Source organism: Falco peregrinus, chromosome 1, assembly GCF_023634155.1.
Source record: "Falco peregrinus isolate bFalPer1 chromosome 1, bFalPer1.pri, whole genome shotgun sequence".
Classification (NCBI taxonomy): domain Eukaryota; kingdom Metazoa; phylum Chordata; class Aves; order Falconiformes; family Falconidae; genus Falco; species Falco peregrinus.
The window spans coordinates 29,433,650-29,458,516 of NC_073721.1; the positions used below are offsets into that span (position 1 = coordinate 29,433,650).

A 24,867-nucleotide genomic window follows, 5' to 3' on the forward strand; every position below is an offset into this window, starting at 1 on the left:
AACCTATATGCAGGGAAAAGCCTGCTTTGCTCTCACATCTTGGCCTTTGGTTCTGTAACACTGGTTGGGGTCTTTGGGATGGCCTTTTCTCTGAAAGGTTGATTCTCCTATTTTCTTGCAGAGCTTCCACCTGTCCTCGCCCACCAGCAGCCCAGTGTACTGCCTCCGTTTCAGTACTACCCATCTGTATGCTGCCCTGGCATCAGCCTTGCACGTCCTAGACTTCACAGCCCCATGAAGGGCACCACAGCTGCTTCTGGTCACCCCAACTCAGCAGAGTTGACACTTGGCTCAGGGAATCGCAGGGCAGGAAAGGTGAGAGTGGCCCCTAGGGCTTCTGAAGGGATTTTTTTGCCTGCCAGAAAGCTACAATGAAGAGAGCCCAAAGGGCCAGACTTTCTCAACCTTACCTGCCTATTAGTGGATATAAAGGCCGATTGTCCTTTACCCATTTTATTTTGTGCAAGTCAGAGTTTGTTTTATTAACTGTGTTCTTTTTTTGTTCTTTTTTTTTTTTTTTCCTCTCCTGTGGATACAGCATTTGAGGGGCAAGTTGAGCTGGGATGCCCTGTCAGCTGTGTGTGCTGGTCAGGTTGAGATCAGCCAGGCTCTGAGCCATGTGAAGCAAGTCTAGGCTGTGTGTGGGGTGGACTGATTTGGTGGAAGGGAAAGGTGTCTGGAGCGGGGCCCACCTTTCACCTGCGCTTGCTCTCTTGGCAGCTGCTTGTGTTGTCCTTTGCAGCCAAGAACAAGAACTGAGCTAAAAGGCAGAGCCAGCCCTGCTTTTAGTGTACGCCTCCCCAAGCTGGCCGTCAGGTCGGGTTGTGCACTTGGCAGGGCTGAACAGTCGCGTTTTGCTAAATAAAACTCTGAAGGGAAACAAAAGAGACTGTATATTTTGTTTCAAGTTCCAAAGGGGCTGCGATGTTACCCACTGATTGCAGAGGCCTGGCTGGGTGGAGGAGAGTGGGCCTATTTTCAGATGCTGTCTACATGTCTAATAGATCTCTCTCCCTGGTTAGACCGTGTGATGCTCCTGTGTTGAAGGTAGCTCCTGGGATCTTGGATCTCATGTAAATTTTTTTTCAAACAAAATTCAAAAAGTAGGCTCTGCAACTTGCTTGCTGGCTGCATAATGAATCATCATACTGAAACAGCGCAAACACCAAGGCCTTGATGTGATTTGCTGGGGATCTTGTAAGCACATCCAAGTGGGCTGCTCCTCTTTGTGTCAGCTTTCTGCACCTCAGCTGGGTCTCAGAACAACCATAGATTTCAGCATGCTCTGTGCTGTCTGGGTGAATGTGGATGTCTGTGGATGAATGTGCTGTGGGTGAATGCAGCAGTGTCAGGAATCTGGTCCTCTTTGGGGAAGGAGGTGCATGAACCCTGCTTGGCTGTGAGTTTTGGTATCTTGGATGGGTAAAGGAGAGGTTTGGTATCACAAAGTGGGAGTACTTTTAGGGTGAAGCACCCAGCATGGGGCTTGTTAGAGCTTAATAGGTCATTTCCACTGTCAAGTGGCTGCTCTTCCCTTACGATACATAAAAATTGGACAAGGATGTTTGCTGGAGCTCCTGCCTGAGCAGGGAGGGAGTGGACCCAACCAGCTCCTCACCTTGATGTGAGACAGCAGCTCAGGGCGCAAAGTAATTTAAAAGCGTGGCTTTGCTGCAGGATCACATTCTCACAAGGATCTTTCCAGCACAGCTCCCCATCAACAGTTCCTGATCTGTGCCTGTTCCTCTGCTGCCACTTGTGCCTGTTTGTTGCCAGCTCCCTTCTAGCTATCATGATGCTACACGTTCTCCTTGTGTAAGCAGGAGAGTTAATGTCCAAGTGCCCCAAGCAATGATCTGCTGCTGTAAAAAGATGCCGTGGCTGGAACAATCTTCCATCAGCTCAGAGCTGTAGGTCCCAAAGACTGCTAGTCCAAAATAATGATTCTGGGGGGTCCTCTGGGTTATTGGTAATGCTGAGCTGTTGCTGAAAAGGTGGTGCTTTGCATCAGGGGTTGCTAAATACTGCTGCTATATTGCTTGGAGCACTTCAGGCTCTGCATGCAAAGAGAGCTTTTTAGGTAAGCAATTAGGCATGAGATAGAGGGAGCTGGTAGGGCTTGGGAGTGGGGGAGGTCTGGTTTTTCTCAGGTCCTGGTGTGTTACAGGTCCTTTTAATGAAATTGGGAGGGAGGGATGGAAATATTAAATGTCTTTGGCACTGTCTCCAGGGAGAGGCTGTGAAGGAACCAGAGTAACTGTGGGGTGGGAGGAGTTTTTTATTGCACTGGGACTCGGGCAAGGCCCAGGGTAGGAATGAGTATGTCAGCTGAACAGGTGAACAAGTGTCACTGATGCAGGAGACTCCTCCCATGTCAGGCCTGCCTGCAATGCTGCTGCTCCAGTCCTGCTATTTCTTTTCTGCAGCCCATGTCGGTGGGTCCTGTGCTTTTAGGTTCTTCCTGGCTGAAGCCTGGAGCAGAGCTGCAGCCCCATGGTGGTGCCATGTGGGTAGAAGGATGCACCCTCACATCTCAGGTGATGATGGGGAACGGGGAAGCTGCAGATGAGGCTGGTGCACTGGCTCTGATGAGCTGTGCCAGTCGGTGGTGCCTCCGTTGTCTTGGGAGGACTATGCAGGTGGGTCCTGGAGCCACCCAGCAGTGGGGCTCTAACTGGGGATGTTACCCAGGCTCTAAGGATTTTTCCTAGCGAAAACAGTCATCAAGGGAGCTATGCTAGGAGCCTGTGACCAGCTCACTTAAAAGTAGGGTTTCTTTGGGTAGGAGCTGTCCACCCCAGTTCATACTTGGAAGGACATGCAGAAATCCAAGCACAGGGGTGGCTGATGCAGGGTAGAGACAGTAGCTGGTTGGAGGGTGAGCTGCTAAAGTGGCACTGCTGGGGTTGTCCCCGTACATGGGGTACCGTCAGTGCCATGAGGTTTGTGATGGGCCACATTTATGCCCTTATGGGAGGGCTGTGCTACTGTTACTCCTGAGATGGCCAGTGACCGCTCTCACCACTTTCCCCTCCATGCCATGCAAATGAAGGCAGCTGCATTTCGGTTTCTGCACTCTGCACAGATGCCTGCCTTCTGCACGTCATGTTGCGCATGGCTGGCGGGAAGGAAGCAGTTGGGTGTCTTCCTCTTCACCTTATTTCACAGACTGTGCCCGTTCAGGTCTGAGCCTTGATGCTGTTTGCAGAGATACCAGGGTCGCCAGAGCATCCTTCTAACTGCATGGAGGACCTTGCACAACAGCACAGGAGGGAGTTGCTTCCAAGCACATCCCAGGCAGGTAAGAGGTGCAAGGAGGGTGTTCTTGTTTTCCAGATGTTACTGCCTTCAGTGGTGGTGGCAGACGGAGGGAATTCCCAAGGGGAACTACCCAGCTTTCATCTTGCTCATGGAAGACAGGGAGAGGGCTCCTGGCTGTGGCTGCAGTATGCTTCCTTTGCATGCTGCAGCTTTCCACAATGCACGTAAGGATCGCACGTCTGCGTAAATCAGCAGATCAGGCACTAAAGAGATCAACCGCTGCTGTCTCCCTGGGCCTACAAAGATTCCTCCAAACAGTTCTATTAACAACATGACTAACTTTTATTAGAAAAGGCAAAATAAATACCATGAACTGTACCAGAGCGCTGCCCCACCACCTCTGCCTCTTAGCAGCCACTGCCTACTGGGTCTTGCAGTCACCATCCCCATTGTTAGCTGCCTTTATCTTCTTCAGCTCCTTCTGCAGCTGCTCTTCTGCAGCCAGGATCTCCTTTGGTTTCTGGTACTGTAGGACAGAGAGAAATGCCCTTAGCACTCCTGTTCCGCCTCTGCTCCAAGCAGACAAACTAGTGCCAGGTGCTACCAGCGCAGCTAGGGCCCTCCTGCCAAGGGAGGCCTTTCTGTTAGCAGCTGCCTCCAAAGCCTGTTTGGAGAGGTGGTGCTATCAAGCTAGGGACAATTTCCAAGATCTGGAGTGTCTTTTACAGTACAAGTAAAACTTTCCAGTTGGGTGTGGAGTCCTGGCCCCCACCAACCCCTCTGGAATATCCTGGCAAGCTGTGTCATGCAGATTCCTGGTGTGCTTGCTGACTGTATGCTCGCACATGTTTTTTTTATATATATATATAAATATGCATTTTTTTAAAAAAAGGCAGACAGAGTTGCGGTTCCTCTGTCCTCCCCTTGGAGGCCCCTCGCCCAGCTGCAGTTCAGTGGTGGATGCAGGTGCTTTTTGGCAAGGTTTGTCCGTAGCAAACAGAAGCTCAAAAGGGCTCAAGGTGCTCCTCTTGGCCTGTTTCCTCTGCACATGCATCTGCAGCTCTGCTGCAAGGTTCCCCTTGGAGAGGATGCTTTCTGGGTAGCTGACTTCTACATTGAAGAAGACGACAAGAGCTTGCTGCTCCAAAGCATCTCTGCCTCCGTCTGCTCCTTGCAACAAGTAGTAAGTACACCTTTGGTTAGTCTCTCACTTCTACCATGTGTCCTCTATGACACAAAGTAGCAGGTGATTTTTTTTTTTTTAAGACTGAGAGACCTCTAAGTGCAGCAGGTCCTTGGACTCCTAACAATTGAGTTCTGAGGCAAGAGAAACTTGCTGTTACTGAGAGCCGAGGCTTACTCAGGCCTGAGGGAGGGGATACATGGAAAACAGGGCATGACAGACACTCTTCCACCTGCAAGTCACCTTGAGCAGCAAGCAGGGCCCCTGCTGAAGCCCAGGCTGTCCTGGCTAGTGTCAGCATGCCTCGTGTAATCTGAAACTTCCACTGACTGTGTGACAGAGAAGGGGGCTCATCAGTGACCCTCAGCAGATCTCCCTGCTCTGCCTCATTTCCCCATGTGTAAGAACTTTAACTTCTTTGTGGACATAAAAAGAAGGGCAAAGTGCTGTTCTCTGTGGCTAAAACCTCACCGTGATGATCAGGGTGTTGTTGGCATGGGTAAAGCTCAGGGCAGCTGCATCCAAGGGCAGCTGGTATCGGTCCAGGTCAGGAATAGAGAACTTCTTGTAGTACCTACAAATGAGAGAGAAGACAGAAATAAGAAAAGTGGGGTTCCTATTCCCCCACTAGCAGTGCTGAGCTATGAAGAGCTGTTCTACAAGGCATAGATGAGGACAACAGACCTGTCAGGGTTGGCAGCAGGACACTGCCATGTTGTGTGCCTACTGGTGCCCTGAGGCTGGCAGGAGCACTGAACAAAACCTCCAGATCAGAGCTGGCAAAGTCCTGAAGGGCTTTGGTGTGTGAGAGCAGCCTTGGTCACTCCATCTTGCCCTTGAGTAATGCCAGATTACTCAGCCCTACCAAGAGGTCTTTGTCAAGCGGTGTCCCTTGTCTTTGTCCCTGTTCATGGCCTCTCATTCCCTCTAAGTACCAGCTTCCACTAACTCTTGTCAAAACAGCTGTCAAATCTCTTGTGCCCTGCAATTTATTTTGCTGAGTGATGCATTATTTTGTGTCGCAGTCTGTCCTAAACCCGACTTTTTGGCCTTTGCTGTACTTCCTAGACAACTTCCTCCTTTGGTGGCACAGTGGTGCTCAGGCATGCCCCTGGGCACAGAGCTCCAGGTGTAGCTGCTCAGTCACCTCAGCTTCTGCTCAGCAGCTTCTCCATGCAGCCCCCATGGTGGCTCCTCTGCACTCCAAGCTCCCCTAGTTGTTCTTGCCCTGGTCTCTACCCCAGACCACCTCTCACATCCAAGCAGAGGACAGAAAGGTTTTTCCCAGATCCCCATCCAGCCTGTGTGTCTCCACTGACCAGACCTTGGGCTACGCTCAGTATGAAGGAAAGGGGATATGTCTCAGAACTGTAGGGCTTATAAGCTGTCTAGGCAGCTAAAAGATTTCCTAAGACTTTGGGACCAGAACCTTGTAGACCTGCATCTGTGTTTGCCTGAGACTTGGCATGGCTTGCCCTGCATCTGCTGCTTCTTTCTGGGGCTGCACCAAATACACTAGTTGGTGGACCTATGCCCACCTGGAAGCATGGCTGGGTTCTTAAGCTCTTTCAGCACTCTCCTGACCAATCCTCTCCAAGGGATTGGCCTGTAGCTGGTACTGAGGTGCCCTGAGCAGAGTGGGAATAGGCAGCAGCTGCTGTCATGCCATGAGGGGTTCCTCTCCATTCAGCTGGCTGCGTGTGAAGCTTGGCCTCTGTAGCTACCTCTGCCCAAATTGCAGTTTATTTTCCAAGCCACAGTGAAAACAGCTACAAAGGGCAAATGGCTCTCCTGGTGCAGTGGGAGGAATGTATGCAGCTTGTTACCGCAGGGCTCAAACCGTTCTGTGTTGTCACTGCTGTCGGTATTTGGAAAAGGTGGCAGACATGGATAATAAGGGAGATGTCAAAGGTTAAACAGCAGAGATTAGATGAACACAAAGACATGTTAAGGAAGTGTTAACTTCTTACCGATTAGACAAAAAAAAAAAAAGCAGTACACAGAAAAAAACCACTGTTTCAAAGGGCCTTGGGAGTCATCAATGAAACAGCAGCATTCTGCTGCCCCAGGACTAAGGAGAAGGGGAGAAGAATGGCTTTGGCTGGCCTCAAACTAAAATCTGTGACAAGATCAAAGGAAACCAGATCTGCCTGGCCACCCCCTCCTCCTCCTAACGTTACCACTGCCTCTTGCTACAATAATTGAATCAGGTTTGGCATTTGGGGAGGTGGCTTTCTGGGTTTGTTTTTAGAGTTTAGTTTAATGGATTTATTTTACAGCAAGAGGTTTTAAGCAAATCCCACTTGAGCAGCTCTTGCCGTGGCCAGAGGGAACGGGAGGGACTGGTGGAAGTGAAGAGCTCCTGTCTGGGCTGGGAAGGTAGCTGGTGGGCGGTTATCGCTGCTGAGGCAGGCAGATTCTCTGCCCTCGCCTCTCACCCCATGGCCAAGGGCAGTATTGCACTGCGAGCCTGGGTCCTGGCCCGAGTTCCACAGTGCATATGTGAAGTCACCTCTATTACTTTCCTACTGGAAACCCACTTTTTGTCAGCCGTAGGGAAAACTGCTACTGGTATGCTGAGAATTTAGAGCTGACTGCTCAGTAGTGACTTGGCAACCCATCCCATTGCTTGAGCCTCTGGCTGGCAGTCAGCACAGCTCTGTTGCTCAGAAGCAGCGTGGCTGACTTCCAAGGGCTGGAGAGGCTCCGAGGCTTCCTTTCTCTCCCGTAGTGATGTGCGATTTCTCTGTGGACTCCATGCCTTTGTTGCTATCTTGGAATTAGTTGCTGAGTGGTGCCTTGCCCTGGCCGAGACCCAGGAGAAATGATACAAGATATCCTGGAGCCTGTACTAAGTGTTCTGGTGCTGGAGTCTGTCCCCGCTCTCTACTGACAGCAAAATCGTTCTTGTCCCCAGTGAGGAGACTTTCAGCTTTAATTCTAAAAGCCCTTAACTTCCATATCATGAGCTGATGTCATGCCCTTCAGCTCTCTCTGATGCAAGCCTATGAGTGTGTAGGTGTCAACTACTTGTAGGGGACTCTACTGTTTTCCTGAGAGTGGTACAAAAAATCCTGAAGTGAGGCAGAGCACGGGTGAAGCCTCAGTGGTACGTTGTAAGTGTGCAGCACCCACGCAGGCAAGAAAGGTCCCACGGACACGCTACCGTTAGTGGGACTGGGAGGATCCCGAGGCGTTCGGCAGCCGAAGTGGGGCAGCTCTTTGCCAACAGCGCCACCTACAGCCAGCGACCAAGAGTGGCTTAAAGAGGCAGGGGGCACATAGGGAAACGCTGGGGTTGATTGATTTTACCCAGGAATCTGATCCTTCTCTGTTCTACAGCAATGTTGGAGAGGGAAGGCAAGCAGAGAGCAGCCTCCCCAGCTTTCCATACCGGTATATTATCCCAGTTTGTAAATAGCTTTCACTTATCTTCCAATATCCTCCCTTGGGCTCCTAATACTTGCTCCTTGCTATCTCTTCGGAATACTACTGCTCATTCTGGCTTATCTCATGGAGGCTGTAAATGCTTTGGGGCACAAGTGTGTGCGACATACCATGAGAGATGCCATGTACTGACTCAGTAGAAGATGATGCTTAAAGGCCTTTTCTTTGTTTTCCTCCCATCATAATATTCTGCTGAAAGAAATTTGAGGTGTTTCCTTTCCAGGCTCAGTCTGCCTTTCTTGCTACCTCTAGATCATGTCATTGGCATTGTGACTACAGGGCAGGTTTATGCAGGGAGATCTGTCTGCCTGGATGCCCGCAACTTTGCTGTACCTGTTGAATCCTGCAGCTCCATGCATTCTGAGATAAAAAAGTATTATGTCAGAGAGAGAAGACGGGATGCTCTAGCTTCAAAAGGTCTGCAGGGCTCTTTATCTCTCTAAGAGAGTGACATGGGAAAGAACAGTGCAAACACATGCTACTGGAACCATGAGATAAGTTTGCAAAGGCCAGCATAGACTTTGAGGGGCTTTACTATAACGTGTCTGAGGCAGCTGGGAGTGCAAACTGGACAGCAGAAGACCCACAGCTGTGAGGTGGGGCACCTCAGCCCCTGCACACTAGGGATAGAAGGCAAAAGAGGACAACCCCCTGGTGTAATCACTAGCCTGCCCCCTGTGCCAGCCTACCCCAAGGGTCTGTCAGCACTGGCAGTGCTGTCCTTACTGACTTCTTGTTGGTGGTCCGGACAACACAGCAGCGCTGTTCCTGCTCCATGGAGACGCTGTAGACCTCCTTGGGGTAGGGCAGGTTACGGATCCGCCACTGGAAGCTGCTCAGGGTATCCTTCCTCACGAAGACAGGCTACAGCAAACAAGTACCTTTAGTAAGGCCCCTCCAGCTCTCTTCTGTCCTCCCTGTCCCCTTCCTCCTGTACTAGCTTGAGAAGCTCCAGGTGGGAGTAGCTGCTCTTTCACACTGGAGCATTAGGGAGTGACTCAAGAAACTGCCTGAGCAGCACTTTCCTAGCACTTTCACCCTGGGCATTGCCTGCCCTCCTTGTAGGAAGTTGAAATTGTTCAGCAAGGGAGTCTTGCAGTACAGGGTTACAGGGAAACAGGGCCTCTTCCTCACAGGCAACCAAATACTGAGCTCTGCCTATCCTAGGGACCTGCTGGATTCGGTCCTGGCTCTGCCCCAATTTGCTGTGCAGGGCTGCGCTTGTGTTTCAGCTCTGTAGAAAAGATGGTGAGAGACTAAACCATCTGCCCCCTAAGCTAGAGGGATGTGAAGATGAAACAGGCTCTACCATGTTAAGGAGCAGCCTGCTATGCACTGCCTCTGTCAGCCTTCCATTGTCATTGCCCTGGCTTCCCATCCAATGCCTTGTCCTGGCACTGTCCTTCCTTTCAGCCTACTCTTTTTGGAAGCCAGATTAGTAGTTGGCCAACACAGCAGTGCAGTTTCTCTACTTAAGGAAACTATAAATCCCTTGAAGACTCCAAAAGAACCTAAGCTATGCCTTCTTTCTACCCAGCCCCGCAACTTTGGGATGATTGGTAGTAGAGTACTGGGCAGGTTAAGGCTGTCTCTTGGGGCTGCAGATGACCTGCGATCTACCAACTACTGCTGTAACCACAAGACAAGGTAGTTTTAGGTGCAGTCGTGCCTGCAGTCGCTTACATACATTGGAGCTGCTTTCCTTTATGAGTTCTGATTCCAGTGCTCCCAGGAGCGGTGAGGCTGGCTCTCCTACTTCAACCTGCCACTTGCCGGAGCCCCCGAGTGTGTTCTTCTCTCGCCATTTTCTACCTGTGGAAGGGAGAAGAGTTTTCATTGTTCTGCCCTATAAGAACTCCTCCAGCAAATGACTGTCAAAGTTGCCCAGCACACTGGGATGATACGAAGATACATATCTTAATTCCAGTCATTTCCACTTTGGTGTGAGTGCATCTGTTAGCTGGCCTGTTCCTGAAGTCAGAAATACAGTACCGAGTGCCTCTCTGTTTGCTACTTGGTGCTGAAGCCATTGTGGGGTTGCAACAGGTGCTGTGCCACAGCTGATGTGGCTTTTGACAAGAACTGTAACCGACACCTTGCTTGTCTGGTTGCAGAAGCTACCAAAAAGTGTGCTTCACCCTAGCATGTGCTACAGCCTCGGTGCCTGGCTATGCAAGATTGCAATCCCATTTAGTCCATCCGAGTCTGTTGTGACAGATGAGCTGTTTGGGAGAGATCCTGGGCTAAAGCAGGGTCTGCTACGCCATGGAAGTCAGAGAGCCCTGGGCCCAAACTGAACCATACTTCTGTCCCTACAAAATTCAGCTACAGGCATGCATATCTGCCAGAATATTTAACGGCGATTTCTTCCCAACCAGGCAAATCTCTCTCAGCACCGCTGTCCTGAGAGTGCAGACTTGCTGCTGTGCGTGCTGCCGTTCCGTCCCAACCCATGCCAGCTGAGAGCACCACTTACTCACTAACTGACTCGTCTTCATATCGTACTCTTCCGCCATCTCCTTCCCATCCTCGAACAGGTAGTGGATCTTCCGCTTCCCTAGAGGCAAGGCAGGTGGTGAGGGTAAATAGGAATAACCCATCCCTGGGTGTATGGCTCTGTCCCGCTCCCTGGGGCCCTATGCTCTGGGCCGGGGCGCCGTCCCACCGTCTAGGGCCGTGTCCCCGCGCCCACGGCCCTGTGTCCTCGCCCGGGGCCCTGTCTCGGTGCAGGGCCGCCCCGGGAGCGCTCCTCCCCCTGCCCGCTCACCGCAGTCACCCCAAAACACGTCAGGGGGAAGGAGGGGGCTACCCCGTCCCGCCGCCGCCGTTACCGTCCTGCACCAGCGCTGTCTTGCTGGCAGCCCGCAGCCTCTCCAGCCAGCTCGGCACCGCCATGGCCGGGCCCCGTCGCCACGGCAACACGGACACTTCCGGCCGCCACCCGGAAGCACTTCCCGGCGCCCCGGCCCGTAGGTGAGAGCGGCCCCGGGGCCCATCTGCTCCCGGCTGTGGGGAGATCCCCGTCTGGCTTGGGGGGGCCCTTCCCTCCTCGGGGCGGGGGTCGCGGGTGGCCTCCGGCTGCTCCCCCGCCGGCGTGGGGGGTCTCGGCCCTGCTGCCGCCCTCCGCCGGGCCGGGCCGGGCCGCCGCCATCTTCCTCCCCTGGGCCTGGGCGACCCCGGCCGCGGCCCCGCCGGGAGCTTCTGGGGGGCTGTTTGCTGCCCCCGAGGTTCTGGGTGCTGCTGGGCCTGGGGCGAGCCGGGTTGGTGGCACTGAAGCCTTCTCGGCCCGAGGACGCTGGCAAGGCGAACGTGGTACCTGGCACGCGTGTTTTGTCTTTGACAAGTTAAAACACTACGTGGAAAAACGCTTTTCCAAGCCTTGAAAAGGAAAGGACGTAAGCGCCGAGAGGTTGAGGGGCTGGTGAGGGTTTTTTTCTTTGTCTAATAGAAAGCATTACTGTTTTCAGAGGACCTTTTTGTTCAAAATGTCCTGAAAATGGACACGTTTCTGTGAAGCGGAATTATAGAAATGTAGCAGGGTTTCCTCTCCCCTGAAACGGAGCTCTTCCTCACAGAAGCAAGGACTCGAGTCCAGCTGAGGGTTGTGTTTAATGCTTGGATGAGAAGGTGGCCACAGGGAGAAGATACAGACAGGTGGGAACATTTTCAGCTCCTCCAGGCTTAATGTAATAGGTTGGTCCTGGCTGGTGCGTGAGAAACCTCTAAGCAGAACACAAAGTGCCGTGCAGAGAAGAAACCAAGTTGGCGTTGACTTAATGCTGCCGTCGGGTGGAAGGAACTGCTGGGATGTATAGTGATTTGAGCGCTTGTTTGGACTATGGAAAACCAAACTCCCTGGTAGCCTGGGCCAGTAGTTAAAGCTCCAAAATTCGCTTTTGCAAGGCTTGCGATGGTAAAGCTACAGATGTATTGAACTTGGCTTTTTTATAATTATTTATATATATATATATAATATATATATATAAAATATATATTTTAAATAGGTAATTTTACTAATTTCCTATTTCTAACTGAAGCCAGGTTGTTGGTTTTCCTCCTGTGGCTATATGAAACACTTGGTGTCAATCAGCTGCTTTATCTCTTTTCGTCGGTGACTGGATTTCAGCCCTGACAGGCGAGGCATTTCCCTCTTGGGAATGTGCTTAAGAAATATCTGGAAAATAAAGTTGCTTCTATTGGCTGGGCAGGAGGGAGCTTCAAAACGTGAAGTAGTTGAATGCTTTCTATTATGAGAACTCAGCTTTAGTGGTTTCTAAGATGTTCAAATAGGATCATCTTAAGTGGCTTTGTGGTGGTTTCTAGCTTCGATTTTTCTGACCTCGGGGTGGTAATTCTTGTTTCCAGGTGCCTTCCTCAGGGTGAGCATTTTTGGAACACCATAACAACAATGCAACAACCAAAAAAAACCCTCCAAACCAACAAAGACAGCAAAATGAGCAAATCTTAAGTTATGATTGTATAACACTGTTCAAAGCAATTTCCCTCTTTCTTGTTGGTATTCAGCAATTGCAGCTGAACTTCCCACTAGGCCCATGGAGCCACGAGGGATTGTCAAAGCCTTTCCCAAGAGGAAGAAGGTGAGGCGTGACCCAGGGAAAAGTGTCCCGCCGAAGATCCCAAAAGGGGAAGGAACAGAGATACCTGAGGGTAAGTCCTGCGTGCCCATGATGTGGAATATAATACTCTTACCCCAGCTTGTTAACTGGAGGTGCTGTTCCCCAAAAGGCTTTTTCTGGCCCCTGAGTGTGTTTTCTGTAGATACCTTGCTTTGGTATGTCCAGCTGGTGCCCCCCAGAGACTGCCTGCCACTGTTTGTGCCATCAAGTCCGATGTGAGATATGTAGCGCTGTTGGTTTGGGACACTTTCACTTGTCACTTAGCTCCTGCCCGTGTGTTTTCCTCAGCAGAGTGGCTGGAACCAGTCACCATCTACGTGTTGCAAGCTGGCATTGGCCAAGCCAGGGCGGAGATCTTCCACAAGCAGATTGTCCAGAATGGGGGTGTTGTATGCAACCAGCTCTCCTCGGAGGTGACGCATGTCATTGTGGCTGAAGACATGGACTGTGATCGGGCCTTTCGGCTCCTTAAGTTAACCAAGCTCCCTTCAGGGTTGCAGCTAGTGAAGGCATCCTGGCTAAGTGCTTGCATTAGAGACCAGAAGCTGCTAAGTACCGCTGGCTATGGTATCTCTATCCCTCACAGGTATGTAAATGCCACACTGTCATTCCTTCCTGCAGTACTTCTATCCTAAGCTGAACAGCACTAAAATTTGACCTCTGCTCAGGCTGTAACTCCTTGCTGCTCCTATGGGTGCAACTCAGAGTCACTTTTCCCCATACAGAGCATGAAATTTAGTGACTTTGTGACCAGTTCCCATTTTGTGGGGTAGCAAAACATGAAATAGAGCCCAGAAGTGCTAACAGGCATCCTGTCACTTGCTACAGGTGCTAAAGTCATCTAGTCCTAATCCATCAGTGATAACAGGAGATTTCTTTTAAAAACACTGAGCATTAAATGGCATTTCTTCCTTATTGCAGATGAAGAATAGAGAGTTTACAACTAGGTACAAGAGGAAACAAAGGATGGTGCAGCAGGCAGCCACAGGTTAGGATTAAAATGTTTTGGCAAACTTTTGAAGAAAGAGTCTAACAGTGAAATAGATAGGATTGAAAGTTTTAGGTCAGTGAGGTGGATGGCAACTGGGGAATTGAGCCAAAACCAGAGTAATTTGTGATCTGAAAGAGCATAATTTGTGTGGGTGGTTTGCTCCAGCCCAAAACATGTAGAAAGGTTTCTCAGTCAAACTTCTGAAGTCCTCCTCCTTCTATAGCATCTGATCTATGGCAGGTACCTGGAGGAGGGAGAACTGCAGAAAGAGCAGCAGCAGGTCCTGGGCAGTGAAGAGATCCAGCACCCAGCAGAGAAGGGAGCAGCAGAAACAAATACTGAAGCACAGGTGAAGGATTCATTGCAACGAGGCCTGGGCACCCTTGGACAGCAGCAGCTGGCTGAGGTGAGGCTTCCTGCACAGCCCCTTCTTGTGAACAGATCTTGCATGCTGCTTTCCCTGGCTAAGAGCATCCCTGCTGGGATACAATGACAGATTTTCTCAGCAAAGGGAAGGTATTTGAATGTTTCAGTGGGTTGGTGCTGGCAGACTCGGGCTGTGAACATGGTTAGTGCTTCTCTTTGTTCCTCTTAGGTGTTAAAAGTAGAAACACCACCCCTTTAATTCCTGTCCCCATCAGAACATTTCCAGCTGAAGCAGTCCTGGTGCTCTGATCAGGCCAAGGCTCACCCTGGTGATCATGTTTCCCCTGCATCCTTTTGAGGAATGTTCCCTGGCTGAGAATATCTCCCTTTCAGGAAGCTGTCTCTGATACTTCATCCCATGTTCCTCCCTGAGCCATATTGACCCATTTTCCACTCCCTGGCAAGCACCCTGTTCAGACATGTGTGTAGTGGATCAGGTTGCCACTCAAACAATTGTGGTGGTGTGCTTAAAATATCTGTGTTAGGTTATTAGTGGCCTCTGCTGTGAATCGGCTTCTCCAACTTGCTGTTAGCTTTCTTTCCTTTCTGTGTATTTTTGCTCAAGTTTGCGGAATTGTTTTTGGGCATTGGCATCATTTAAAACTTATTTGTAGCAAAGTTACCCTGGACCTCTTAAAGCAGCAGCTTCCTCATAATTCTGACATCTATTTCCTAACACAGTCCCAAATTCTGTTTCACAAAACCCTGCAGTTACTTCCTAACTGGCAGCCTGCTGAAGGGCTCCTTTGTTTTAAGCTCTCTCTTGAATATGTGTAGGGGGGAATCTTTTCTCCTTAGATTTACTATGCAGTGTGCTATAGGCAGAATTGGCAGCTTCTTAACCACATCAACTTTGCAGTTACCCCATCTTTTCTGTTTCTTGTAGCTCTTAATTTAGTGGCAATCATTTTTAACAAGTCTCACAGTTAATGGGAGATGATCTTTTGTACTATTACAGATCCTGTGGTATCTGCCCTGCTTTCTGCTCGCATTTACTTTCAGTGGTCGGACAGCTGCTGCAGTCTGAAGCTTTATTGCCTTTTTTTCTTTTTAAATCCCCTCAACAATGATATTTCCTGTTAGTCAGTGCACAAAACAATATTTGTAGCCATTTCAGTAAAATCCCTTGTCCTGAGCTTAGGACTATGTGAGTTTGAGGAGGAGAGGAGAATGCATGGGGGATATCCTGTAAAGATGGTACCAACCACTTTTGAGACCCAGCTACAACACTCAAGCTGAAACCTCAGCTTAGAAGTAGCCTTCATTTAAGGACAGAGTCTTTTCTAGCTTGGGTGGATGTTTTTTATCTGGGAGATGATGAGTGTGCCCGTGTTTCATACTGAACAAATGCACGGGCTGCATTTGAATATAAACTCCTCAGAGGAAACTCTGTTACCAGTCAGACTGTAGCAACGCTTTGTGACTGGCCTCTGGCTGCAGTAGTTTTCTGCAAGGCAGCCTTTGCAAGCAGTGCCAGTTAGTCACTGGCTGAACCCTGGGGCTGTTACCCCAGGCTGCCTTCCTCCCTCTGAAGTGCTTGTATTGCCTCAGCTACTAGGCTTCAACTGCTGTCCTGGCACCTGTGCTGTGCTCCAGACAAACCGTGCACATCCCAGTCTCACCCAGCTCTAGCAATTCAGGTGTTGTAGGATCGTGGAATGTCTTAGAAGCTAATGGGACTAGTTGGTTTTGCACATATGGTTGTGAAGGGTCTGTCAGCTTTGTTGGTGAAGCATAGAGAGTCAAGGGTTTATGTGCTGTTTCACCTGTGGGACACTGCTGGCCGAGAGGACCAGAATTGCATGCTCCAGCTGCAGAGTTGCTTGCATTATGGCTGGATAACATGCTCCTTGAACGCTTTCAAGGGACTTACCAACCAATCTGAACCCTCTGAGGCTTTGCTGCCCTTAGAGGGAACAGTGTCTTAAGGGAGTTGTGTTTCAATGGTTTCAAGGCGAATAAAACTGCTTTAGTCTATCAAATCCTCAGTCTGACCCAGTTTTCAGACTTGTAAAACCAGATTACAAAAGGAAAACATCCTGCCTCTTCTGCCTAGGTAGAGACTTCAGCTCTGCATCTCTGCAAAGGTCTCCAGACGTCCTTAGCCAGCAAAACCAGAGGTTGTAAGGATATGGCTCTGACTTAGCTAGGTTGATGCTTTGCAGAAACTCCTAACAGGACTTCTGTGCCACACGTAATGGCTCACTGACCCCAAACAGCCCTGTGCCATTCAGGGTTACTTCCACAGCCCAGAAGCTCTTGTATTTTCGTGGACTTCTGTGTTTATATGGGAGACCCCAGTGAGCAAAGCAGTCTACAAAGCCTCTGTGCAGCTTCCCACTTCGATCCTCTTTTGTTCGTTACCTGAAGCCAAGGCTCATTGTTTCTTAAGTCTACACAGAGGCATCCTAATGCTGAGGGTATCAGCAAATGTATACATTGGTTCTTTCTTCTGTCACTGAGGAATGTGGAGTCCTTTGTGTCATTCCTTCCTCCCCCTTTTCTCTTGCAGATAGCCATGGGGAAAATGGGGGGGGTTGCAGTTTACTACCCTGTTAAGATTTTGTATCTGTAATGTGAAAACAGAGTTCAGTGCCTATCTCCTGTCATCTGCATCATGGGGTGGAAGGTGCAGAGTCTGAATGTGAGAGATGTGTCTATGCAGCCACCAGACCAGTGAAATGTTTCCCAGTGGGAGCAGGGAGACGGGATCTCCTGCAGTCAGGGATTTCAGCACCATCATACCATGCCACTGGCAGCAGCTGCTCACTTAACCAGTGTCTGTCTTCAGTTAGGTCTCAGGGGCTTGGCAGTAGGAGGTGCATGTGTGCTTGGATCACTGGTGGACAGCAATCTCTAGTCTCCTTTGCTTTGTGAGATGTGCATGTAGCTTCAGGGGGCGGGGGGCATATGTAGCTTCAAGGGGTGCATGTGTAGCCTGAGGTGTGAAGAGCTATGGTGTTTATATAACCAATCGGTTCTAGAGACGGCAATTTGAGCACTGTGTGCCCTGCGGGTTGGTTAGTGCTCTGACTTCCTACTCTCAGGAGCAGCCTGTGCCAAGGGGGACATAATGTGAGGTATGCACTTATTCTCACATGGCTTCTTTTCTACCTTTCCCTAAAGAAAGACTCTGATAATGAAGACAGTGAAGGAGAAGATGCTGGTGTCACCCAGGGAGACCTGGAAGCATTGATTTCTGGCCGCTACCCTGTGAAATCATCAGAGGAGACCAGTGACAGCTCTTCCGCAGTGGCCCAGCCTGCCAGCAAGTGGGTTTGTGCCCAGTCCTCCAACAGCAAGAAGGAGAATCACAACCAATGCATTACAGAGAAGCTCGAAGTGCTGGCAAAGGCCTACTCTGTCCAGGGGGACAAGTGGAGAGCTCTGGGCTACTCCAAAGCCGTCAATGCACTTAAGAGCTACCACAAACCAGTCACCTCCTACCAGGTAAAACACCTTCCCAGGGTGGTGGAGCAGGGAGATAGACCCAGCACTCTAGCTCTAGTTATGAGCCAGATCCCTTCCTCTTTCTGTACATGCAATAGCTTATCTTCAGGCCTTGGGAATTCCTGCCCGTGTGGTGACTTTTTGATGGAAGTTGTGTAGCAAGTGTGAGTTGGGATTCGTTGGCCCTTTGTAGTGTTTTCAGAACAGCAAAAAAGTGGACTCCGAGCCTTTTAGGGCCAGCTCTGAGCACTCATGAGATAAATGCCTTCCCCCGGCACAATGCAGGGACATTTTCACCTTCCTCTTAAGCATCAGCAACTGGCCACCATTCAGGATAATATATCAAACTAACTGGATCTGAGCCTTATTGACCGTGACAATCCAGCCATTCGGTATGTTAGTGTTTCAGGACTGTTCTGCACGCTTGTCCTTTTTCACTTGGCACTGAATCAATGTAGACTATGTAAGCCTGGGCTGGAATGGAGACCATCAGGCAGAACTAGTCCTGCCACTTATCAATCACTGATCAAATGGCTAACCAGGCTCCGAGTGGATAGCAGCTCCCCAACTTCTCTGTGATCTTTGCTTTTCCAGTAGTGGCTCTGTTTTCTTGCTAGGAAGCCTGTAAAATACCTGGGATTGGGAAGCGGATGGCAGAGAAGATCCTGGAGATCTTGGAGAGTGGGCATCTGCGCAAGCTGGATCACATCAGTGAGAGTGTGCCTGTGCTGGAATTGTTTTCCAACATCTGGGGAGCAGGGGTCAAGACAGCTCAGATGTGGTATCAGCAGGTAAGTTTAGTACCTTTCCCAAGAGGTTTTCAGACTAGGGTTTGAAGACTGCTGCTGAATGTTGGAGAATTACTTGTACATTTAGTTTCCAATTGCCAATATCCACAGATGGGGTTTGATTCTGGTTTTATGGGAGGAGTTATGAGGCTGGGTCCCATTGTGGGTGTGTTTGGGGTGAATGGAGTGCACCTGGCTGAACATTTGAGTTTAGGTGAGGGTAGAGGACAAAGGGAGCGGGGCACACACTGCCTCTGTCATTAGTGTCACTGCTTTGAGCTCATCTTATACTGCTTGTGGCAGTGACACTGCTAAGAGCCAGGCTTGAACCAGAACATCTTGGCCATGAAAGTTCCTGATCCAGTTGCTGGCTTGTTAGCCTGGCTGGCTCCTGTAGCTGTCAGAGCAGCTATCCACCTTATCTGGAAGCTGTGAAAATGAGGCTGAATTAATTGTGCCAACAGGAGCAACCCAGCCCACTTGGTGGGTTCCTTCTTTAAAAAGAGTTTGTCTCCTGAGCACAGAGCTGATGAAGCCTGGTTTCCTGTAGCATTTGGTTTGCGACTGGATTCTTTGCTGTCTTAAAAATATAGTTGTGTTCGTGCTGTAGGCTTTCCCTCACTGGGATATTGTGGGTGTTGTTCCTTTATCTTGCATTACTTGTTTTTCTTCAAGCTGTAAGAACATAGTGCCTTAAGAACAGTAGTGTTCTGTCAGGTTAAGATTCAAAGTCATTGTGGGGTGGAGATTAGACGTGTGCGTGGGTAGTGGGATTGCCTAAATCCTTTCTTTTAGGAACCAGGCCCTAAGTGATCTCTACATGTGATCTCAGAAGCTGTGAGTGGCCTGAAATTGAGACAGGTTAAATACAGTCTCCCCAAATCTTGATTGAAAGTATTCGAAGAACAAATTCTCAATAGGTGTTTGAATATCATCACATGGTCTGCACTAGGGTTTCCGTACACTGGATGATATTAGCACGAAGGCAACTCTCACCAGCCAGCAAGCTGTGGGGCTGAAGCACTACACGGATTTCCTGGAACGTATGCCTCGGGAGGAAGCTGCAGAAATAGAACAGACTGTGAGTAGCTTGTCCCTGGGCCCTCAAAGGGGAGTACCTGCTGGGACCTGACAGGAGGGTGCATGCTGTGGAAATGTCCCGCACTGTTGTAGCTGAGCTCTTCAGCTTCTCCTCTGAGCAGGGTCAGTGCTTGGGGGGACCCTTTTTGGGCCTGGGCCCACAAGGCACCTACTTAGCCCCTTAGGAAGGTTCAGTTTGAGCGTCTGGCAAGGAGGAGGATGTGTCAGAAGCGTCAGTTCTAGACACTGCTTTGAAAAAGGCTGCGTGTGGCATGGTGGGATGAGCAGGTTCCCAGCTCCTTTTTCCTGTCGCTCATCATCTCAGAGATGTGTGTTTTCAGCCAAGGCCCCTGAGCTGTCTCCTGGTGCTGCTTCTCCAGAAGAAGCTGTGAGCACCCTGTGATCTGGTTGGTAGTGGGGAAACAGAGCACAGATATCCTTGCTGGAAGCAAAGGGGAGCCAGGTTGCAGATGGGTGCTGCTTGCTCTAATATGGCATGGCACTCCAGGATGATAGGGTGCTAAGCCAGTGTACCCTAATGTGAGCAGAGAGCTTGGGGGACACACTGTCATGCTACCCCTGTGCTCTCTGATCACCATGGAAGCAGCAGCCAGCGTGACCCTGTCACTCGGCCACAGGGCCTGGCCACGAAGAATACACTTCTGCCAGGCTCCTGCTGGGGTGTCAGTCCCGTGTGCTGGATTAGTCATTTTGGTGGTGAGTGGTCCCTTTCCCAGGCAGTATGGGTCGAGGAGCTGGCTCTTGGGGGTGGGTCTATTGTTATCTTGATGGGATTACTGCACTCCCCTCCACACACACACACCCCTCTGATCCAGGCCCAAGAGAGAGAATGAGGGATTAGTCACTGTCTGTGCTGCCTGTCACAGTGAGATCTGAGGAGCTTTCAGGCTCTTGGGTGGGGCTGGGAGTTTTCTAGAAATCTTCATTTAAAGCCAGAAGGGAGCAAAGGCACCAGAGGAGGGCTTGCTCAGCATGAGAAAGGCTTCTGGCTTCTTGGAGCACCTCTGGGGCAAAGGTTAATGGGTTTATCTCTTGCTAATGAAGGATGATCCCCAAGAGTGACAAGGGGCTGTGGGCATGGACACTGCCTTCCTGAACCCCAGCCTCTGTGATGGCCTCGTCACAGGGAATTGCTGAGCCCCTAATTATTTGCTGCCAGCAGGGTGATTGGCACAATCAGACCAAGGATACTTCATTCCTGTCCAAGGACTTGGGAGCCTTTCTTAAGCATTTAATAAATGAAGCCATCAGAATTAGCACCGTCTGCACAACACAGGGGCTGAGGTCCAGCCTGGAGGTGGCTGCGTTAGGGAAAGTTGTGGTTATATGTGTCTGATTGCTGGCAGCAGCATGTTGGCAGCCATTTGGTATAAAATGCTGGGACATTTGTGGTTTTTTCGGGTCAGGAAGCTCAGCTGTCCTGCAAAGGCAGAGCTCCTGGCAGGAGTGGACTCCAAGGGACACTCGCAGTTTTTCTGCTGTCTTGGGTCCTGCTGGGGAGACTCTCCGTAAGCCCATCTCTCCTTCTGAAACAGGACCTGTGACCATCCTGTGTTGAACTGATTCTTTTTGTGAGCAGAGCTGGTGAGCCTTGCCCTCTTGGCGCACAGGAGAGCTGGAAAACTTCTTCTGTCCTGCTGACTCAGAAATCAAAGGCTCTGAAAGGTTGTGCTGTACTTTGCTTTCTCGGCATTGCTGCATCTTCCTGCTTGTCCCAACCCAGCTCCAGCCCAGTGCCCCCAAGAGCTGATGGCTGATGGTAGCACCATGGTAGATCATTGTATTGTGTGGCAGTGGGCTAGGCATTTGCAGGACTGCGTGGAGGCCACCCCAGCTCATGTGGCTCCTGACAGCAGGCCAGCCTCCTTGGTGAGGCAGTTTGCTATGCGTGTTGAGTATCTGCTCTGTGTAGAGACCCTGGAGATGCAGCACAGGGTGCTTTTCTGCCTCAATGGAAAGGGTATGAAGAGACTGGTCTTTGACTCCTCATCCCTCTTTCTCTTCTTGGAGGTCAGACAAGCTGCCCTGGCCCTGAAGCCTGGGCTCGTGTGTGTGGCGTGTGGCTCCTACCGTCGGGGGAAGCCCACCTGTGGAGACGTGGATGTGCTGGTCACTCACCCAGATGGACAGTCTCACCGTGGGGTGTTCAGCAAGCTGCTTGACAGCCTCCACAGGAGTGGTAAGAGGGCTGGGGGCTGGCACGTGGTGCTCGAAGCTGTTCTTAGCGTGGCCAGGCTGAGGAGGCAGTGCGGTGAATGGCATTCACTGAAGGGCAGGTGATTGCTTTTCCCAAGGACAGGACGTGTTGTAAGTTCCTAAGACTACTGCCCCTGGTCCTGGCCCTGCTCCAGTTGGCAGCTCCGTAGCCAGTTTTAAGGAGCATTACTGCAGCTCAGCATGGCTTCTCCGGTCTGTGGATGCTGTCAGAGCTGAGGCTGCATTGTCCTTGGGGTCCCACAGCACATTATGAGGCACCTCAGCTGCTGTCTGTCTGGACAGTGGGGAGTTCAGGGGGGTGGTGTCAGTCTCTACCATCCATCTCCCCTCTGCCTATTCTCTCTCTCCAGGCTTCCTTACGGATGACCTGGTGAGTCAGGAGGACAATGGTGACCAGAAGAAGTACCTGGGGGTGTGCCGCCTCCCTGGGCCAGCGCAGCGTCACCGCCGACTTGACATCATCGTGGTGCCTTACAGTGAGTTTGCCTGTGCCCTGCTCTACTTCACCGGCTCGGCTCACTTCAACCGCTCCATGCGGGCCCTGGCCAAGACCAAGGGCATGAGCCTGTCAGAGCATGCCCTCAGCTCAGCTGTGGTGCGAGGCCCTGGAGGCGTCAAGGTGGCATCTGGTCATATTCTGCCCACTCCCACTGAGAAAGATGTCTTCATTCAGCTGGGGCTGCCTTACCGGGAGCCCTCAGAACGGGACTGGTGACACCCAGTTGTCACCCAGCACCCTGGGCCTGCTGCTGTACTGCTGTTCCGAAGGGTGCTGGTTTCCCCAACGCTGCTCTGTGGTGACTGCAGACTGGGGAACGTACCCCAGCAAACTGGGGATCCTTGCAAGCATGGGGCTCTGCTGGCAGAGCTGTGTGGCTTCACCTAGCAGAGGCCGTGGGCTGGAACGACACTGGAAGTGCTGCCTGATGCCGCAGGCCACTCCTGGCTACCAGAAGGGCTCATTGCCCATCAGCTACTCTGGCCCTGCTCTCCCTGGGGAAGCTTCAGAAGGCTGGGCTGCAGAGCCTTGTGATCCAGCCCCTTCCAGTGCCTGGAAATGGGAAGTGGGATGCATCTTCCTCTGTGTCTGAGCACAGACACCCCAGAATCTCTGTCCTGAGCTATGCATGAAGGCAGCAGGCATCCAGCTTGGCCCTGGAACAGGCCTTCCCCCTTTCTCATTGCTGCTGGCAGCTGCTACTGTGAGAATCGTGAAGCGTCACCCTGTATTGCCACTGTGTCCTTCCTCTATCTGAGCTGACTTGTGACCTCTGGTGGGTCTCGCTGCACAGGGCCAGGCTGCTGCGACTGCCACCAGCTTCCCCTGGTGCCAGGTAAACCTTGAGAGAGGCGTAGGGGCCTGAAGTGCTGCGCCTGCTGCCTCTCAGTGGCTCTTGTATGCCAAGGATCCTCCAGCGCAGAGAGCGGTGATCCCCTGCTCTGGCCCCAAGGGCTCCTTTCCTCTCGGTGCAGGAGAGGACCGGACCTCACAGCTCGGGCAGCTGTGCTCTGGAAGGGTTTGAATGAATGTAATGACACTGAATGTAACCCAGCAGGGCTGGCTGGCTGTCCGCGGGAGGCACAGGGGCAGAGAGAAACATGAGGAGATAGTTCTAATTTGGGCAAAGCAAAGATTTCCCACTTTGTTTCTGTGGAAGCCGTGGAGTCACCTGGTCTTTGATCAGAGAAAGTGTGTGTGTGTGTGTGTGTGTGTATGCATGTACATGTGGCTGGCCCAGTCAGTTCCATGGGAGTGAATTTTATTTCTCAGGAAACCTCAGCTATTGTATATTCTGCAGATGAATTACCCAGAGACTTCCAGTGCTCTGTCTCTGACAGGTATTGCAGTGGTTCCTCCTGGCGGAGGTGATGCTCTGCAGCATCGGCTGCCAGGGAACGCCGTGGTGGGTGTTTCTGTGCCAGGGCCCTGGGGCTCGCTCTGGCCATTCTCTGGGCCTGGCCTGGCCTCCCACTCACTTGTCTTGTGGGGGACCAGGCCGCCTCCATTCTGCACTCTGCCGTGTCTTTGTCACTTGCAGTGACAAGATGCGTGTTTGCTGCTGGGGCAGGCACAGGGGCATTAAACCCGGCGGGTTTGCGTAGCTCCCTGCTGCACTGTCAGGCGTGGCTGCTGGGCACCGGCAGTGGGGCTGGGGTGTTTGCTGGGGAGGCCTTGGCTTGCGGAAGTGTCGTTTGTCAGCCCAGCCTTTCTGCTGAACACCTGATGGAAATTTATGTCTTCTGGCATGTCTCAGTGCTTCAAAATGTGAAGTATAATAAATTCCTTCTCTCTTTCTCCTTGGCATCTCTGTCATTTTGCTCTGCCCTGCAACTGTTGGGACTTTTCCCTCTGGCTGACGAGGAGCTCCTCCTGTGTCAGCCCATTTCCCTGTTTTCAGCACAGGCAGGAAGGCGGCTGTGGAGACCTTCCTGCTGTTGGATCACCACTTCTGGTTCTCAGGGCAGGGAGCTGCTGGCCACCATCCTCCCATGGCAGAGCAGGACCTGGCTCTGTCCTGGCATCCAGCTGGCCCTGGGGCTGAGCTGGGGCTGGCCGTGCCCAGAGGAAGGAGCAATTCCCGTGCTCTGAGCCTTGGGCTGAGCTCTTGCTTCAGGTGTGGAGTCAGGGAGGGATTGCTGTCAGCTTTACCATATTCATCAAACAGTAGGGGGTATGGGAGTTGGCTGCTGCTGTCTCCTGTTCTGTGCTGGGACCGCAGCTCAGCGTCCTGAGCATGGAAGTACTTTGGTTGTCTGAGGGGATCTGAACAGCCTGGAGGCCAGGGGAGCACATGGAGATGAGCAGCGAGAACGATTGGCTCAAAAGGGAGATGGAGAAGCTGGAGAAGGACAGAGGTTGCTGGGGCAGAGCCAGTGAGGACTGGGCTGGGTTATCGAGGAGCGAGTGGGAGTGCCAGCCTCAGACCAAGGTCTGGGAGGTCTGGCACGCTCTTGCCAGGAGGGCTGTGCGGCCCAGGGGCCAGCCCCAGAGAGAAGGGGGGTCCTCATCTTTGGGTTGGCTGTGCAGGGCCACAACAGGCCTTGTCCAGGGCTGGGGATAGTTTAGCCCCAGAGGGAGGCTGGGTGGGGGCTCCTTCCTGCAGTGCTGCTAGGATGATCCTGGAGGATTTGTCCTAGCAGAACAGGGCACAGGCCTATTTCTGCCTGGGCTGGGGCAGGGAGTGGAGTGTTGAGCTGCTCACCTTGGCCCCTTGGTGAACACAGGTTTGCCTCCACCTCTAGATGCCGGGCTGAGCTGTTCCTGGAGGGCTGGGCCTGCCTCTGTCACCAGGGCCACGTGCTGGGGACATCGCTGGAGGTGTGGGAGATGTGGCACTGCTGGCCCTCAGCTCCTTCTCCTTTGTC

The 24,867-nt window shown here is 51.5% G+C and overlaps 3 protein-coding genes across 13 annotated transcripts in view; 2 read left to right on the forward strand and 1 right to left on the reverse strand.

The window, feature by feature from the left end:
* FBXW4 (F-box and WD repeat domain containing 4) overlaps positions 1 to 885 on the forward strand; it is a 62,317-nt gene extending 61,432 nt beyond the window's left edge. For all 3 annotated transcript variants that reach the window (XM_055795529.1, XM_055795534.1, XM_005239028.4), the window contains one exon: positions 122 to 885. In XM_055795529.1, the coding sequence (XP_055651504.1) occupies positions 122 to 238 (117 nt within the window). In that variant the 3' untranslated portion in view covers positions 239 to 885. The remainder of the gene's footprint in view (positions 1 to 121) is intronic.
* POLL (DNA polymerase lambda) lies at positions 237 to 23,799 on the forward strand. Of its 8 annotated transcripts, none has more exons than XM_055795487.1 (9): positions 237 to 315; positions 12,416 to 12,559; positions 12,817 to 13,114; positions 13,760 to 13,925; positions 17,072 to 17,395; positions 18,013 to 18,186; positions 19,136 to 19,264; positions 21,295 to 21,463; positions 21,852 to 23,799. In XM_055795487.1, the coding sequence occupies exons 2-9, from the start codon at positions 12,445 to 12,447 to the stop codon at positions 22,214 to 22,216; spliced, it is 1,740 nt and encodes a 579-aa protein (XP_055651462.1). In that variant the 5' UTR covers positions 237 to 315; positions 12,416 to 12,444; the 3' UTR covers positions 22,217 to 23,799. The 8 variants fall into 8 exon arrangements, with proteins under 8 accessions (XP_055651462.1, XP_055651488.1, XP_013155959.2 ...); XM_013300505.3 differs by lacking the exon at positions 237 to 315 and adding an exon at positions 2,462 to 3,301 and having other exon boundaries at positions 12,820 to 13,114; XM_055795505.1 differs by lacking the exon at positions 237 to 315 and adding an exon at positions 2,462 to 3,301 and having other exon boundaries at positions 12,441 to 12,559; positions 12,820 to 13,114.
* Positions 3,585 to 10,829, reverse strand: DPCD (deleted in primary ciliary dyskinesia homolog (mouse)). 2 transcript variants are annotated; one of them, XM_005238961.4, is made up of 6 exons: positions 10,723 to 10,829; positions 10,368 to 10,448; positions 9,579 to 9,703; positions 8,622 to 8,755; positions 4,916 to 5,018; positions 3,585 to 3,787 (listed from the first exon to the last, which is right to left on the reverse strand). In XM_005238961.4, exons 1-6 carry the CDS (start codon positions 10,784 to 10,786, stop codon positions 3,683 to 3,685), a joined length of 612 nt encoding a protein of 203 aa, XP_005239018.2. In that variant the 5' UTR covers positions 10,787 to 10,829; the 3' UTR covers positions 3,585 to 3,682. The 2 variants fall into 2 exon arrangements, with proteins under 2 accessions (XP_005239018.2, XP_013155960.2); XM_013300506.3 differs by having other exon boundaries at positions 8,581 to 8,755.
* Positions 23,800 to 24,867: the final 1,068 nt, after the last annotated feature.